The sequence below is a fragment of the Lucilia cuprina genome, chromosome 5, assembly GCF_022045245.1.
Source record: "Lucilia cuprina isolate Lc7/37 chromosome 5, ASM2204524v1, whole genome shotgun sequence".
In the NCBI taxonomy this organism is placed as follows: Eukaryota; Metazoa; Arthropoda; class Insecta; order Diptera; family Calliphoridae; genus Lucilia; species Lucilia cuprina.
In genome coordinates, this window is record NC_060953.1 from 4182129 (window position 1) to 4200822 (window position 18694).

An 18694-nucleotide genomic window follows, 5' to 3' on the forward strand; every position below is an offset into this window, starting at 1 on the left:
GAACTAGAACAGAACTAGAACAGAACTAGAACAGAACTAGAACAGAACTAGAACAGAACTAGAACAGAACTAGAACAGAACTAGAACAGAACTAGAACAAAACTAAAATAGAACTTGAACAGAACTAGAACCTGTTACCTACTGAAAGTCACTATCATCAATATATCTCCCCTTTAGTAGCATGCAATCACTAACAATTTATTTATGAACTTGTTTCTGTACTATTTGTTTGCTGTAACTTAAACCTTCCTTTTTAAACAGACATTCTTAGTTTTCCACCCCACCATTCCCCTATCCACTAAGAGCGACATTAAAATCCCATTCTAATGATTCATTCAATGCATCCACTTATTTCGCCAGCAAATACCAAAAACCATATAAATTATTAAAATCAGCAAAAAGCAACAGATGTCTTATGCATATTTTTTTCGAAGACTTTACTACAAGGACTTTACATACAAGATTTTGTAGGTGTTTTAGAATTCAAAATTTTGAAGGAAAAAGCTTTAAAATGCAAATGAGTTTTCGGTAAAAGAATTATTGCTAATTTTCATTTTAAAGAAAGTGAAAATATGAACTTAAACTATTTCGACTATAATGATCAAAATGATCAAAAAATTTTACGCTTTATTATCGTTAATTAATATCTACGATTGAAGATTTGTTTGTAAAAAGCTTTGCTTGTAAAAAGCTCCAATTTAAATTCACGAACGCTTTATGATTGAGTCTTAAGTTGTACATTCAACATCTATTTTCTTAAGATTAAATTTTCATGATACAATCAAAAAAGTCTTCCTTTTTCATTTTTGAAAAATTTGCTCTTTATTATTTCGATCGTTAAAACTTAAAAACTAAAAACTTTCCATTACTTTTTTACCTCTTAAAGACAACATTGTAAGCGGAATTAAAAATAAAATTTTACAAACTAAACTATTGTTAACACAGCAAAGCCCGAGTCATTTTACATAAAGGCCTCATCGATAATCTCAACGTCGTATAAACTCAGCCATAGGCATAGCATATTGACCGATTTTACTTAAATATTCAACGGAATCCTCACAAGGTTGACAACCACAAGAAGCTGGAATTTCCAATTCTTGATTAATTTTATAGCCATCTTCGCAAACAAGTTGAACATTGAGTTGTTTGTAGGTTTTAATGTTACAACAGTGACAGATTTTGTCCTGGGCCAAGGTGACTAAGAAGATAATAAAATGAAGAAATGTTAGTCAAGGTCCTTTGAGTCCTTTAAAAGTATTAATATACTTACGTTTGTTATATTTAGAGCCTGAATTACAGGCACCACTACATTCAGTGAAACCTTGTATGGGTTTCTTGTTAACACAGTAACCATGCAAAGGATTCAATACCTTGACCATGTGTTCAGTTTCAGATTCAGCCAATGAAACAGGCAAACAGGTAGCTAGAAAGGTAAAAATGTCAACTATTAATTCCGTTTTTCTATTACATATATATTAAACTTACAGAAATCTTCCTTTATGGGTTCTTCCTTGCAATACTTGCAGCAGCTACCTTCTTCTTGAATCAACAAATGTTCTGGACATTTACTTACATCAACACAAGATTCGGTCATAGAACTTACTAGCAAAATGTCATTCTTTTTAATACAAGTGTAAGAGGTACAATTATCATTTGATTTCCATTCCTGGAAGGGTTCAAATAGTTCACCCTCAAAGACACATTGGGTCTGTACACATTCACCACAACATTTGCTGACATCTCGGATCATGTATTCAAAACCAGGAGCACATTTATTATCACAAGTCTCCTGTTGTGTGGAAACTAACAAAGAGTCATTGGGTCCATATGTACACTGTTCATGCTTGCAAGGATCAGTGGGATGTATCCATTTTTCTGACAATTTCTTTGTGAATTTCTTGTTGGGTACATACTCCACAATACAAACATCCTTAGGAGGTCCACAATAGTAGGTGGGGCAGCAATCGGTGGGTTCTTGTTTCTCATACACCTCATAGAATTCCTCGACACAGGACTCGGGTTTGGCTGGGCAAGTGGTTTTGTCGCATACCACTTTCTGGGTGGGACAACAACCTTCTTCGATTTTCACTATCTTCTCGCCCGGTTTCAAAGGTGGTGCCACCAGCTCCTCACATTCTTCCTTAGGCTTGCATTCTTTGAAATAAACAAAAATATTACTGAAGTTCTTTACATTCCATCAAAACCTTGAAAACTTACCACATATGTATTGAGGACAACCATCTGCTCCTGTCTTTTGTTTCTTAAATTGTCCAGGACCGCATATAGGCATTATAGGCTCTAAACATATCTTGGCCGGTGGCAATTTGGGTTCTGGCACACAAACATATCTAGGACAACACATATCTTCCGACACCTTCTTTTGAGGTGTGTAACCCTCTGAACAGATATTTTCCTCTACCAAACACTTACGTTCCACACATTGAGTTTTACCATTCTTGTCACACAAACATTCAGTACATTTATCCTTTTGCCATCTCTCGCCAGGCATATGTTCAGGATCTTCACATTTTACGCACAATTCCTCGCTAATACATTTACCCTTCTCCATTACCTTGCCGGGAGGACAGAAACAGCCTTCAAAACGTTCGGATTGTGGACAAAGTTCATCAGTGGTTAATGTATTAACAAAAGTATTTGTCTTCATATTGACCGCTTGGAATTCATTAAGATGTTCTAAAGTTTCACAGGATTTGGCACAGCCGCAAGATTCATATATCATATCGCTAGGACAGTCATAAGGACACAAGTCAGGTGAGCGCCAATTCAAGCAGATACCCTGAGCAGCACACTCCTTGGCATAGGCGGACAAGGTATCGCAGGAACCTTTTTGGGTATTGCCCGGTTTGCACATATCCTGCTGACACGAGGATATAAAAGGCAAAGGATCCACAATCATATTACATCTACCAAAGATTTCATCGTTAAACAAGATCATGCAAGGATCCTTCTCAGGAGGCAGAGGCAAACAATCTTCCTCAACATCAATTTCACTCAAACACTCATTAGGATCTAAGCCCAATTTAGGTTCATCAGCCTGCCAAGAATTGATAATATCTACCAAATCCTTGCTAGGTTTCTTGCCTTTCTTCTTGGCGGGATTCTCCTGCAAATCATTATTGGGATTACCATCACAATCACCACACAAGCCTTCCATTTTACTGCCATATTTAACGCTAGGTACACCAATCGAGAAAAGTAAATCATCAAATGCTGCCTTGAGTTCAACATGAGATTCTGGTAGTTGAAGTACTAATTCTTTGCCGGGTATTTCCTTTAGATTAATCCAGGTATCCTTATAGGGCATTTTCTTTACCTCAAAACCATCGACAAAGGTTTGTAGTGCTTTGGGATTATTTTCCATGCGCTGAATATGTATGACATGATCACCGTTGAGTACGTGTAAAGATTTGGCACAGCTTGAGTGTTCAGGAGCGGAAAGTTTTCCCAATTTGTGACAATCATCCATGCTGACGTAAACCTAGGAGGAGTAAACGGAGGAAGTTTGAATTAAATTCTTGCAAAATTCGAATTCCCAATATAAAGATCCGGCACTTTAATCTCTAAACTACTCTCCACTGATTCCAGTTCTCCTCTCTTATAAACTCTCAACTCACCTGGAAAGTATGAACTCCGGGCAAAACAATATCGCGGGATAACAAGTACGTACAGTTGCCGTTGAAAGTAAACTTATTACGATCATAAGTGAAATAGTTCGTAGAACCAATAGTATTGCACACACAATCCTTACACTCAGCAATCGGAACACATTTCTCACCCTTTCGTACAGTGCCCTCAGGACAATAACAACCCGAAAAGCAAGCATCTTCAATAACAGGACAATCATCACTGTTAAGCGAATCACAAGAAGGTTCACAACGTCTCTTATAACAATCCGAATGAACCAAAGGAGCAGGACAGGAAATTTCTAAAACAAAAACACCATCAAAGATAATTTTTTTTTGGTTGTTTGCTGGAAAGTTTTCGTATAACACAACAACTTACCACATTGATGTACAGCTCTCCAAGTAGACAATTGTACCATGGGATTAACAGTTAAGCATTTTTTAACAAAATCTTGCAAAATGTTACATTTGCATGTATTTGCATCACCACTATTGGCCTTTAGGCATTCACAAGTGGTTTCCATGCATTTGCTAACGAATTGTTTATAATTGACCGATTTGCCACATTTAAGGAATGTTGGATGTCTGTTGTTTGTGGCAGTTGTTGCAAGAGGGAAAATATGAAACAAAAGTTGTGCATAAGCAAAAGTTTTTTTTTGTTTGAGGCATTATGTACTTACTTAATGGTATTGCATAAGGCTAAAGCCTTCTTTTGCAAAGCCAATGGACATGTTTGAGCATAACATTCTTCCTTAGGTGTTTTCTTGTCAAACCAGCTGTCACCGAATTTCACAGTATTAGAGATAATAGTGCCATCTGGTGCACGCTTATCATTGCTGGCATTACCATCATAATAACCACACAAACCATCAACTGTTTTGATGAATTTCGAAGACATGCCAATCTTAATGTAGCCAATGTCATCGTAAAGAACCCAAAAGCCACGTTGTGGTGACACCACTAAGACAGTGTTGCCGGGTTGGGAGAGTACAAAGGAGGCTTTACAGATGGGGGAGTTGATGAGTTGATTTACGGAATATTCAAAGCCATTAAAGTTGACACGCATATTGGGCATAATAGTGAGTACAGCATGTTTCTCTAGATCTTTGATGGTAATAGTTTTGCGACAGTATTTACGGGTATCATCGGTGCACTGTAGATGAACTGGAGAAGAGAGAGAGAGAAAGGAGAAATTAATAAAGAATTTGGAGAAAATGTGTCTACTCCATACCTGATATCACCCATGAAGAATTCACCAAGTCTCTGGCCAATATATGTGAGCAAGTATCATACTTGTATTCGGTACCATCGAAGGTGGTAAAAGTTTTGCCACTAATTTCACAAACATCATCCTTATTGGGTTTCAAAACACAAGTATATTTGGGACAATCATGAGCCTTAGCCGAAGACATATCCAATTCAATCAAATAATTGGCAGGACACTTGGGCTCAGTACAAGTCACAGATTCATTCTTTTGAACCACCACCTCTCGTATGGGTACACAAGTGAATTCTTCACATTCGTCTTCCTGCATAAAACCTTGAGCATCTTCTGGTTTACCCAGATATTCGACTGAAGAAGAGATAACCTTAGTTTTGGTAATCTTATTGCCATCATTACTAACGGTAACACGTTTATTGAAACTGAAACAAGGAATAAACATATAAACAGAGGAAAAAGTGATTTTCCAAATTTTCTACTTACGTGGAGGTAAACATGCTGGACATTTTTCTTTGTTTCTTTTCGGTGATCTTCATTTTCATTTTGGGAGGACATTCAGGCACGGGGCAAGTGATAACCTCAGCTATTTTGTTAAAAACAATTTTCCATTAAAACGTATTTCAAAGCTTCTATTTTACATTATACTCACTCTCATTCTTTTGTATGATAGGTTGTGGTGTTACCACAAACTTATCCTGACAGGTATCATCTTCATCATCGGCACAATCTCTAATGCCATTACACCACAATACCTCGGGTATACAGTCACCACTTGAAGGACAAAGTTTTTGATGCTTAGGACAAGGTTCACATTTACAATAACAACCGGCAGCTATCACTGGTCTTAGATCCTTACCCTCACAAGGAGGACATTTTTTGGGTTTGCAGCTGCTATGACCACCCAAAACACAAACACATTCCTCGCAATCTTTGTTTTCGAATTTGGAACCAATTGGATAGCTAAAGAAAAACAATCATAAGCTTAACTACTGCACTGTGCTTAATGTTAACCTACCTTATGTAATTCTCCACACAAGGACACAAATTGCTTTGTACACAGTTATTACCATCCCAGAAGAGGCCATCCTTGCACTTGCATTTGCCGTTGGCATCAGGGGCATCGGTAAGACCATCACAAGCCAAGCAAGAGCTAACCACAGGTTTTTCCAATTCCACGACATTTTCCTTTTGTTCAGCTGTAAGAGAGTGAGAAATAATATTAAAAACGTCCCTGTTTTTCCCTAATTTTTCTACTTACGATAATTCTCAAAGCAACCCAAAGGTTCTATACGCATATTAATATTTTCCTCCCATTTGGCGGGCGATACCTTGATGTATTGTGTCAATATGGGTGTCTTAAAGTAGCTAGTCTGTTCCGTGTCCTTATCATGATTGGCGGGGAAAATTCTGGGCTGACCATCCAAGTTCAAGACCTTATTCCATATCAATTTATTCTTAGAGAACAATACACGATAGCCAGTAACCCAACCATGAGGACCTCCCTTAGTAATGAAACCGGAAATATTTCTGGGTTCCAAGAAATCAAATTCGATATACTCATTGGGTGTGTTGACGACAGGTTTCCAGCCCACAGGTGAGGATAATTTCAAAAGATCGATTAGCTTGGGTTTCTTGGCCGGTTTGGGCAATTGCCAAATACTACTGGCCTTTACTTGGTTCGGAGTCATTTGTCCATTTTCTACACCCATCTTATCAGTACATTGTAGTTCGTCTTCAAGTATAATGGGATGTTCGGTAGAGGGTGTGGTTATCTTGACAGGAGCTTTGGTAATAGTAGCCGGTGTGGTGGTGGTAGTTTGTGGAGTTCCACAGCCTAAGAGTTCTACACGCATGGCTATGGAATTGTGCCATTTAAGCGGATAAATGCGTAGAGATTTAGCTTCAATGGGAATTTTGAAGAGAGTTTTCACTGGTGAGCGAGAATCCAAAGGTCCATTAAAGAGTTGAGGCTTATCGGTTTCATCGACCAAGTAATGATATGATTCACCATCGTTACTGTATAAAATCTATGAAAAAAAAACATTTATTAAAACAGTCATTACATTTATTTGTTCAGTAATTTTGTCAAACTTCTTATGACGTCATGTAAATGTCAGTCGATTAGAGAACAACTTTGAAACTGAAGGAACTTACCTTGAACAAAGTAACATAATTATCATAATCAGTATTTCCAGCCATGATGACACCAAATAATGGCTCCTGTTCAGGCAAATCGATTTGTAAATGTTGCATTTGATCATTGATCATAGGAGACCAAGCACCGGTCTTTTCTTTAGTCAATCTACCCTTATGCGGAGAATACTTAGGACCCAAAGTAGAACTGGCACTGAAAATGGAATCAGGCAATGGTTCTTCACCCTCAATTATGGGTATCATCAGACTTGGATCACAATGTTTGGGTGGTGTTACAGTTACAGGGACGGCAGTAATATTATGAACGGCATCGGTAACATGTGTAACTGGTGCCGGGGTAACCTCTTCAAATTTAGTGGGTACACAGGTGTAAGCATTATCAATACATTGACAAATTTCCCATTCACCCACGAAAGGCATATGTGGCTGAACATATTTTTCACTCTTATCCATGCAGGGACATTCATCCACTTCTACACAAGTGTTTTCATTACGCCAATATTTGCCAATTGCAGGACAATCGGGACGGTTCTTATCCACACAACCCGGCTTACAATGTTCGCCCGGTTCACACAAACCACGCAAAGTTAAGCTCTGTAAATAAACCGCATATTCCATTACGCAATTCTTTTAATATTTCTTTCCTTAAAACTTACCGTTGCATAGAAGTGACAAGTGTGTTCACACTGGTTAGCACAATCTGACATTATTTGACCCTCTGGACACTCTGTGAGTTTACCATTTTCCTTTTCATCCTTATCCTTACACATGGGTTTGATTTCTTGTACTGTATATATATGATCACAAATATTCATAATTGGATTGAACATCATACTTTCGCCACAAGTCTTCTCCACATAATGCCATTCGTCATTGTTTTTAGGTTGACAGTGTAAGAATTTGTGACAATCTCCTGGATATTCCTTATATTCAGCCAGTATGTTATCACAGACTTTACCAATTTCTGGTTTTTCGGTAGGTTTGGGTGTGGTTACCTGCTCTTCATCACATTCACAGAATACTCTCAGCTCGTAATCATGACACTGGCCAATGCACGAGAGACCATCTTGCAGATTACAGAAAACATTTTCATCCATAAAGTCGGAAGATTCATGGGTGCCTACCACACGACATTGAATCTTTTTCATGTATTGTTTCTTACATGAGCCGAATACACGTTCATGGTAGTCATAGCGAGGCAAACTTTCATCATCATTCAAACGTATTATTTTACCCGATGTATCATGATCTTCATCATACCATCTAGTCCAGCCCTTAGTACACTTGGGTTGTTCTTGATCTCCCGGCTCAATGGTTGTACCCACTACGATGGGTTTTTCGGTTGTAATCTTTTCTTCACATTTAACACCACTGCATACCTCCTTCTTCTTCGAACATCTACAGGTGGCACATTCGTCCTGATAGGTTACTTCACCCTCATAGTAAGTAACGCCATCCTTAATCATACAAATAGGTTTACATTCCGATTTGGGTACACATTCCTTGTATGTGTCATTTAGATAAATCATGCCTTCATCACATGGTTTAATATGGCAACCTTCAATACAGTTTTCATTCTTACACATATGTTCACCAAAGCTTTGATCCAAGAAATTATCACATGTTTCCACAGCACAGGCGGGTGTACAGGATTTGTATTCCGAGCAGTGGGGATCACATTGCATGGCTACGAGGTAGAAAAAAAGAAAATTATTAATAACTGCTTTCACAAAGGGACTCTAAATTTGTCCTTAGCAATCAATTAGGTCATGGCCACAGTTCCTTTAAATATCACCAATAGAAACGACTCAGTTATAATCAATTATTTGAGTACTAGATTAATTCTATTTCAGTTCTAGTTCAGTTCTAGTTCAGTTCTAGTTCAGTTCTAGTTCAGTTCTAGTTCAGTTCTAGTTCAGTTCTAGTTCAGTTCTAGTTCAGTTCTAGTTCAGTTCTAGTTCAGTTCTAGTTCAGTTCTAGTTCAGTTCTAGTTCAGTTCTAGTTCAGTTCTAGTTCAGTTCTAGTTCAGTTCTAGTTCAGTTCTAGTTCAGTTCTAGTTCAGTTCTAGTTCAGTTCTAGTTCAGTTCTAGTTCAGTTCTAGTTCAGTTCTAGTTCAGTTCTACTTCAGTTCTACTTCAGTTCTAGTTCAGTTCTACTTCAGTTCTAGTTCAGCTCTCGTTCAAATCAAAACGTTTTTAATATCTTACTTAAAACTTTTCTAAAAATGATACATCTTTTTCCCTCAATAAAAATCCCTCAAATAAAATCAATTTTAATCAATTAACTTTGAATTTCTTTTACACTATGCATACTCAATATATGTAAACCCACCTTCAAATATAAAACCCTTCTCCCTAAATTAGCTAACTTTTCCCAAAAATTATTCTTTTGTAATGACAAAATTTCCGTTCACCCAAAAATAACAAAAAATCTTTTAGTTATATGAAAAAAAACCAAAATCTCTAATAACCACATAACGATTATAAGATTATACAAATCAACTAATGTTCCATAGATACCCTGCAGTCTAGAAGTCTTTAAGAATCTATTAAAATGAAAATGAAGGAGGCACTTAACCTGCTCTTCAAAATCTATAATACAATATGGGTATGATTTGTTTTGTTACTATATGTATGCTTCATGTGCAACATGCAACACCCTTCTAGTTGCAAAGCACCCCTTAACAAAATAAAGTAGCAACATACAAAACTCAAAACTGTCAAACAATGGCAACATATTGAACAATATTCAAAAGTTTTTTTTTCGAAAAAAAAATATTTAAACTCTACATCGAGAAATTTACACATATACACAGGCACACAATCTTTGTTTTATAGGAATCCTTTTTTGTGTAAAAATAAAGTAAAAAAAGGAAACTGCTATGAACAATGAACATATGAAGTGTACGACAAGTATGTGACGATTTTCCATAATGAATAATTGAAAACAATAGTAGAACATGAACAGCATCAGAGTATTATAATCAAGGATATAATGAAGATGACGAACTGTGGGGCATAGAAGAGAAAACCGTATTTTTTACCCAAAATAAATAACAAGTCGTAATAAATATTTTCTCCGAAAGTTTTAGTTTAGATCACATTATAATTCTGATTCGTGTTCAGATTCTGTTGAACTTCTAGTCATCTTAAAAACTGACATGACTTTTTTATATCATTGCCCACTGTATCACCAATAATAATGATGTTAATACTGCTAAGGATCAGGTTGTTGGATTTAGTCCTAACCATTTATGTACAATGTTCAAATATAAAAGGGTGTAAATGTAGCAGATTCAAGTATTTCATGTGTGTTTCACATCTACGAGTATTAAGCATGTTAAGCAACATGTTTTTTTTTCTTTCGTCCTGAACTCACTTTACCAACTGCCAACGACTGTCGACAACTACTTGAAAATATGTATGTATGTAAAATAAATGTGTACAAAAATTCAACTTACGACAAAAGTGTGGTGTACGCCATCTAATGTTTATGCCCTTTTGCGAGCAGGCATGTGCATAGGCTGCCACCGCTGTACAAAGACATTCACAGTCGCCACCTTGATCACAGGCACAGGTATCGAATATACAACGTTTCAAATACATTTCAACTGGCACTTCAGCATGACACTCCTGTAAAAAGCAGCAACAAGAAAAAAATCAAAAGAAATAAATAAATGGCACAGAATTAAGTAAGCAGAGAGAAAGAGAGGGAGAGTGAGTAGAAATGAAGAATTTTAATTACATTACAATCAAATGGCAATATTATAGGAGTTCTACCACTTGTTGGGATACCACAATAGAAATTCATAAAATTCATGGAAAAAATTAAGAGAAATAAAAGTATTCAATAAAACCATGAATATTAAATCTTTGAAAGGAAGGTGCAATTTAAATGCATTGTAATGACGCCTCAATGCCGGCACGTAAGGAAGGAAGGATGTTAAGGAAGGAACATTAATAATTGCTTGACATTAGCAGTATAATGCCGGGAAGGATTATTAAAAGAAATTAAATGTATTAACAGAAAAAAAGGATACTTTTTGTGTGATTTATTTAAAAGTTAAATCCGTAATGTTTAAAAAACTCTAATAGTTCTAGTTCAGTTCTAGTTCAGTTCTAGTTCAGTTCTAGTTCAGTTCTATTTCAGTTCTAGTTCAGTTCTAGTTCAGTTCTAGTTCAGTTCTAGTTCAGTTCTAGTTCAGTTCTAGTTCAGTTCTAGTTCAGTTCTAGTTCAGTTCTAGTTCAGTTCTAGTTCAGTTCTAGTTCAGTTCTAGTTCAGTTCTAGTTCAGTTCTAGTTCAGTTCTAGTTCAGTTCTAGTTCTAGTTCAGTTCTAGCTCAGTTTAATTCTACCTCTTTCTCTTGACTTAGACCTTCATATAACTTTTCACACTCACCTTAAAAAGATTGGATTTAAGTACACCACATTTCAATTGTGCCCACGTTTCGCGTTGAGGATGTTCTTTGCATGCATCAATAGGTTTTTTGGGTACTTCGCAATATTTCTGCACACGCCACGAATGACCGAATATTAATGGACTGGTTTCCAAAGCCTGAGAAGGTGTTTGCATATCATCCATGGCATTGTCATTGTAATTACCGCACAAACCACCAACTTTGTTTTTCCATTCATTGCCGAGTTTAACATAGACACGTGTACCCTCATCCCATTTGATTTGCAAATGCAATGGCAAGACTTCGATAACAATGAATACACCAGCACGATAGACATGGAAAGCACCATGAGTTTTGGAGTTAATGGTGGTGCGTAATTCTAAATGTTTGAATATAGGGATATAAAGGAAATTAAATTAAAAAACCCCTTAATGGAAAAAATCCCAACGTGACACTTACTATTCATTACAGATTTATTAACATCCTCCAAATAAGAAGCATCTCCGGCCAAAGTTAAAGTATCTTGTACACTTCCCGTAAGAGAAATCTCCACAGATTTGGAGCAGGTAACACCCATGGTACCGCACAAAACATTTTGTATGGTGATGGCAAAACCATCGCCATTATTGGAAACACCCTTGGCCAAAACATAATCACATGCACCTTGGAAATCAAAGTCATGTTTATCGAAAGTGGTGAAATGAGAATCACCCCAAACCGAACAAGTAGATTCGCAGCCATTTGAAGAGCATTTCCAATTACCAGCTTGACAAACACTATACAAAAACACACACACATATGGAAAGAAAAAAAAACAGTCATGAAAAAATCACGTTTTATATTGAATTTCATTTAGCATTCAACTACATTTAACCATTGACCAAACCAAAAAAATTTACAATTCATTCATTTCTCTGTGACTCACCAGGTATTGCAATCTTCTTTAATTTTTTCACCATCCATATAGCTCTTGCCACCATGATGACATGAGCATTTCTCTGGCAACACACACATCTTTAAAGCGGTATCATACACATAATTCTCCATACACTGACACCCGGGTACACACTCCTCTAAATCTACTTTATAGTCATGCATATTTTTGCATGTTTTAGGTTCTTTAGCCACACACTTGGAGAACTCTGCATAAGGACGATTGGCACATTCAGCTCTTAACTCTGATGAGGGTGGATACTTAACATCATCACCGGCCTCGGCCTCTTCACAGTCCCATACTCCATTGGTGCAAGTGCATAAATCTAAATATTTAGAACCGGGACGCACTTCTTTGTAGCCAGGTTTGAAGGTGATACCATCGTAAGTGCAATGACACTTGCTTTGCGGCACACACTCATTGTGTTCGTTTAAGTATTGGCCGCTAGGGCAACGGCAACCTTCAACACATTCTTTTTTGCACATTTTACGATTCTCCAAATCCTCACAAGAGTGGGCACAGCTGTCACCGCATTCATCGTACACTTGACCAATGGGACATTTCACAGCTGGAAGAAGTTGTTTAAAATTATTTATTAAAAATGATGTCGGATCAGAATAAAGACTTCTCAATATATTCAGAACTGCATTCTTTTAAATGTGATCTCGAGACTCTTATAAAGTTTCATTCTATATAAAAGATCTTGACAAGACTTATAGAGTACGATCATGGCAAAACTATATAGAATTTCTTGTAAAATAGGAACTTATATATAAACTGTTTTATGGAATGAGATCTTACAAAGAAATAATTCTATATATAACTTACCGCATTCCTTAACTGCCATTCTCCAGCCGGTCTTAATACCCTGCCGCATACATTCCGCTCCGTAGGCAGACAAAATCGGACAGAAACATTTAGATAATTCACCCTCACAAGCACAAACATCATACAAACAATCTTCATAATACTGCTCTGGTTCCACGGTCCAGTGACAATCCTGGAATATATCTTCAGTAATCCAGTTACAATATTTCTCAGCCTCCGCTTTTCTCTCGGGATGAGCTGTGCAAGGATGAGGAGTAATAGGGGTCTGAGCCAAGTAATCACAAGTATCCTTAGTACGCCATTTGTCGGCAAAAGGTTCTACAGCTGTCTCAATATCACCTTCAGGTGTTAAGAAATCATCTTGGGTATTCGAGTTAAAAGTACCACAGAGACCAGCAGTCTTGCCACGATAACTGGGAGGAGCATCTATATAAACACGAGAAACACCATCCCACCAAACCTTAATGCCATCGGGGAATTCTACTGTAATAAAGGAAGAACTGGCATGACGTATTAAAGCCTCTCCGGAACCCAACATTTTAGGGAATTTCAAAACTTCTTTGCCATTGACATGGGTCATTAAACCTTGCTCCAATTTAATGTTAGTTGGAACTCCATTCTTTTGCACAAAGTCGATGGTAACCGATTTAGTGCAGGAAGGATCTTCGGCAGCAGCGAATTTAAGATTTTCCGAAATTTGTCCCGAACAGGCTACATTTTCAGCTTCCACTGATAACTGGGGAGTTTTTAGCAAATAATACGAACATTTGCCCATAAAATCATAACGCTTGCCATCAAAGGTTTCATAATGAGGATCACCTATGGCACCACAACGGGCACTACACTTTTCATCGGTACACTTCCACTGGCCGTTCTTGCAAGTACAAGTATTGCACTTTTTCTTAATGGTAACTTCGGGCTTGAATTCCTTGCCTCCCATGGTACAGGGACAAAGTTCGGGATTGATACAAGCTTCTTTATATTGTACAGTACCCTCGGGACAGAAACAACCTTCATTGCATTTTCCTTTCGTGGGCAACACAGCCGACTCACAAGTGGGTTCTACATCGGGACCACAGGGCAAATAGACACGACCATAACTACAGCTAATGGCTGAAATAAGATAAACAAATTTAACTTACTTCCTTTTGTGTAAACTACTTTTCACCACTTACGGCAAATTTCCAAATTTCTCCAGCCATGCTCCAACTTAATACCTCTGAACATACACTCCTTTGACAACATGGACAAGGCGTCACAATTACAGGTCTCTGGATGTTCTTGATTATTACAATTACAATAATCATCCACACAGGTCTTAAGCAATGCCTCGAAATTAAACGATTTAATACAATCTTCCAATTTCTCATTGGCCAACAAACGTTCACAGACATTAAGAGCCTTTTTGCGTTTCTCAGGATCACAGGATTTAGAGTCAAATTCTAATTCAGCACTATTTTCCATAATACACAAATCCGAAGAATCCTCCACACGCCAGGAATCGATAAATGACTTAACAGTTTCCACTTTAATGCCAGTCTTGGTCATCAAATCATTCTTATAGTCACCATCTAAGGATCCACACAAACCACCCACACGATTCCACAGACCAGCACCAGCATGAACACCTATATATTGATAACGATCCCAATCGATTTGTAAACCTATGGATTCCAAATCAATTTGCAAATGTTGGGCCACAGGAGCCACTTTCATGCCCATAACTTGCACGGGTATGGGTAAATTTTTGGTGGGAGTATAAAGACGGATAGTACCATTTTGATTTTCAAAAGTATACAAAACTGATTGCCAGTAAACTTTTAAACTGTGAGAACAGCCATAACCAGAGCCATAGGGACAAGCCTTTAAGGTGACATCAAAAGTGGCATCTTGTTTGTCATTGATTAAAGTATGAGAGCAGGATAGAGGAGCTCTGTGGAGATTTACGTTTTGCATTATTAATTGCTGATCTTAATGGGTTACAGCCGGAAAGACTTACTTGAATACCAAACCATCAAAGGTTTTCATGTTGTTGCCACCCCAGGTTGTACAGAAGGAAGGTTTGGGTGTTTGATCTATTATAACATCCAGATTACCGGTCATGTACAATGAATAAGAGCTGGGAGATATAATAACCTCTTCGGAGGACCACATTTCCTGTAGTAGAAAAAAATTATAGGAAATAGAGATTGGATAAAAATCAAATAATTAATAAGGAATGGACAGGATCTTGTTGTCAAGACTCTATTCTATAGAATAGGATCTTGTTGTCAAGACTCCAATCTATAGAATAGGATCTTGTTGTCAAGACTCTAATCTATAGAATATGATCTTGTTGTCAAGACTCTAATCTATAGAATAGGATCTTGTTGTCAAGACTATAGAATAGTTTTAAAGACTCTATTCTATAGAATAGGATCTTGTTGTCAAGACTCTATTCTATAGAATAGGATCTTGTTGTCATGATTCCATTCTCCAGAATAGATCTTGCCAAGACTAAAAGAGAAGTATTTACTTACTGTTTATATACTTACACTTCTAACATCATATTCCTTGAATTTTGCCAAAATTGCCATAATCCTCTCATGATCAGTCATATATGTATAACCATAAGTACCACCACCACTGATAGCAATTTGTTCTTGAGTCTGGGTATAATGGGCAGATTTGGAGCCTTGGCGTATGGTATAACCAGCAGCTAAAGACACAAAACAAACATTTTAACAACATAACTAAAACAATCGTACCCCCAAAAAATACTTACGATAAATACACTTAGGCAGAGGCGCAGGGAAAAATTCTCCTTCACTATATTTACATTTATAATCAATATCCAAACGGCCATCTACCTTAAGACCGGGAACATCAGCACAACTAAAGGTACACTTGGCCATTTCACTATCGTAAGCACATTTGTAATTACCATTGAAATTGGTTTTGGTGACATTACAGGAAGCAACACTAAATTGACAATGATCACCACGATAGTTTTTGGAACATTGGCAGACATTAAAGGAAATACATTGACCGCCATTCTCACAAGGAGGATCGCAAATGGCTGGAAGTAATATATAAAAAATTAGATAAGGTTGTTTTGGGGAGGACAATTTTCCAACTAACGTTGACAATCTGGTGGCTTAGCCATGCCCGATTTAGTGTGAATCCATTGACCATTTTGACACTCTATATTGGTAATGGTGCTGCTGTCAGGGAAACGGAAACCGCGCATACACTCAGCATTACAAACACTAAAAGTAAATTTTTTTATAAATAATGTTTTAAGGGAAAGGTTTAAGCTTTTCTTTCCAACTTACTTATTTATACACGTAATCTTGGAGTTCTTGGGTATGGGCACTTTGGAGGCACATACCATTTTCTTGTATTGACACAAGGGTCCTGAGAAATTTTCCGAACACTTACACAAACCCGACTCTATACAAATGCCATTATTTTGACAAGGTGGATTACAAGTAGGTTGACAAGGTGGCACTTCCAAATACACCGAATCGCGTACAATCCAATTTCTTTCCATACAAACCAATTTGAGAGAAGTTTTGCCATCAGGGAAAGTATACATAGGGGGACAACTGACCTCACATTGATTGTTTTGACAGGAGTAGATAACATTGGGTGGCAAGAGATATGAGGGGCATTTGCCAAAGGAGGGTAATTGTTTGCGGGCATTGTTGAGGAAATCTATGGTTTTTTGGGCGGTTGTTTGGCTAAATGATTTCAATAGGAAATATGTAAAGTTTCAGTTTAAAAAGTTTCCATTAAAATTTAACTTTAAATCAAACTCTATAACCAAATCGTTTTGTTTTTAAGCTATTTAATTAAATTGCAAAAATAACTGTCTACTTTTAGGGTGTAACTCCAAGTAAAGTTATATTTTATATTTCGCCAAAAAAATTAAATTATTTAAGAAAAATTTTGAAAATTATTTAAAAATATGAAAAAACTTGTTACCCTTGATGTAAAACCGTTTGACCACGATGACCTCTTCCATGATTATGACCACGATTCGAACTAATTAAGAATTAATGAAACATTATTTTAAATGTTTAATTAAAAAAACTTAGAAGCTCAAAACTTTTGGTTTGAAAAACATCTTTGAATTTAATATTGAAAATTAATAAAGAAAAAAACTAACCTAGTTTTATAACCATAACTTCCTTGAGGACTACCACCATAACTAGAGGAAGAAACATAGCTCCCATGAGAACCATAACCACCTCCAGATGAGCCATAACCTCCTCCTGAGGATCCATAACCAGTAGGTGAGCCATAGCCACCATAACTATAACTAGAAGAACCATATCCACCTGGTGAGCCTCCTGAAGAGCCATAACCCCCAGATGAACCATAGCCAGTACCTCCGTAGTTAACCTTGGCAGCGGTCTTAAAGCCATAACCACTAGAAAACATAAAAAATGTTGATATTTTTTAAAAATATAATATAATCAAAATCATTTCGCACTTACGTTTTTGTTTGGGTTAGTGCAGCTGCCTGCGGCTGGGGTTCATTAGCTGAAGGCTTTTTAAAATAATCGAAAATACCACGTTCGTCACGTTGCTTATCTTCAGCCTCACCCAATACTTCCAAGGGACTAGAAAATAAAATTTTATTTTTATAAAATTATAATCTTTAATAAAAAAAACACATCGCTCTTGAAGTGTATATTGAAATTGAAAAATTAAACCTTGTGTATTTCCTCTTGAAAGATTTTAAAATCTATCAAACGCAGAAGAATTTTTTTTTTTTAAATTTTTCTAATTTCTTCCACCAAATTTTTTAAAAAAATTTTTTTTTGAAATATAAGAAAAATTTTCAAACTAAATTTCCAAAAACTTTTTCTAAGGAATATTAAAAAAAATTCTACAGAAACTTTTTTTAAAAATTATCTAGAAAAGAAAATGTTTTATAAAAGACCTTTTTCTAAGGAATTTTGTTTTCTAAAGCAAATTGTCTACAGCTTTCTATAGAAAAACATTTTATGAAGACATATTTCTAGAGAAAATCATCTAAGAATACAATTTTCTATAGAAAATTGTATAATGAAAACACTTTTCTAAAGAAAATTGTCTAATTTAAACTCTTTTCTATAGAAAAATCTCTAATTATTAGATTTTACTGTAGAAAATTGTGTTAAGAAGACAATGGTCTAAAAAAATCATTTAAGGAAGACCCTATTTTATAGAAAATTGTCTAATGGTAACATTTTTTATAGAAAATTGTATAAAGAGGACTCTTCTATAGAAAATTGCCTAATTGAAACACTAGTCTATAGATTTCTAAATAAGAAATGCAGAAAACTGTCTTATTAAGAAAATTTTCTATAAAAAACTGTCTAAGAAAGAAGAAACTTTTCTAAAGAAAACTCTCTAGTTTTGTTCTGTTCTAGTTATGTATTAGTTCTGTTCTAGTTCTGTTCTAGTTCTGTTCTAGTTCTGTTCTAGTTCTGTTCTAGTTCTGTTCTAGTTCTGTTCCAGTTCTGTTCTAGTTCTGTTCTAGTTCTG

The 18694-nt window shown here is 36.4% G+C and overlaps 1 protein-coding gene across 1 annotated transcript in view; it reads right to left on the bottom strand.

The window, feature by feature from the left end:
* Positions 1–796: 796 nt before the first annotated feature.
* LOC111685053 (hemocytin) overlaps positions 797–18694 on the bottom strand; it is a 37239-nt gene continuing 19341 nt past the window's right edge. Inside the window, exons 2-29 of the mRNA XM_046951352.1 lie at positions 17659–17784; positions 17328–17591; positions 17144–17203; positions 16492–16899; positions 16298–16425; positions 15942–16235; positions 15712–15875; positions 15177–15334; positions 14353–15110; positions 13178–14290; positions 12341–12917; positions 11875–12191; positions 11418–11794; positions 10481–10652; positions 7677–8707; positions 7021–7614; positions 6125–6893; positions 5882–6062; positions 5516–5826; positions 5350–5449; positions 4876–5288; positions 4325–4808; positions 4024–4229; positions 3636–3946; positions 2218–3499; positions 1486–2154; positions 1271–1423; positions 797–1198 (exon numbers count right to left, since the gene is read on the bottom strand). Of these exons, the coding sequence (XP_046807308.1) occupies positions 987–1198; positions 1271–1423; positions 1486–2154; positions 2218–3499; positions 3636–3946; positions 4024–4229; positions 4325–4808; positions 4876–5288; positions 5350–5449; positions 5516–5826; positions 5882–6062; positions 6125–6893; positions 7021–7614; positions 7677–8707; positions 10481–10652; positions 11418–11794; positions 11875–12191; positions 12341–12917; positions 13178–14290; positions 14353–15110; positions 15177–15334; positions 15712–15875; positions 15942–16235; positions 16298–16425; positions 16492–16899; positions 17144–17203; positions 17328–17591; positions 17659–17784 (11632 nt within the window). The 3' untranslated portion in view covers positions 797–986. The remainder of the gene's footprint in view (positions 1199–1270; positions 1424–1485; positions 2155–2217; positions 3500–3635; positions 3947–4023; positions 4230–4324; positions 4809–4875; positions 5289–5349; positions 5450–5515; positions 5827–5881; positions 6063–6124; positions 6894–7020; positions 7615–7676; positions 8708–10480; positions 10653–11417; positions 11795–11874; positions 12192–12340; positions 12918–13177; positions 14291–14352; positions 15111–15176; positions 15335–15711; positions 15876–15941; positions 16236–16297; positions 16426–16491; positions 16900–17143; positions 17204–17327; positions 17592–17658; positions 17785–18694) is intronic.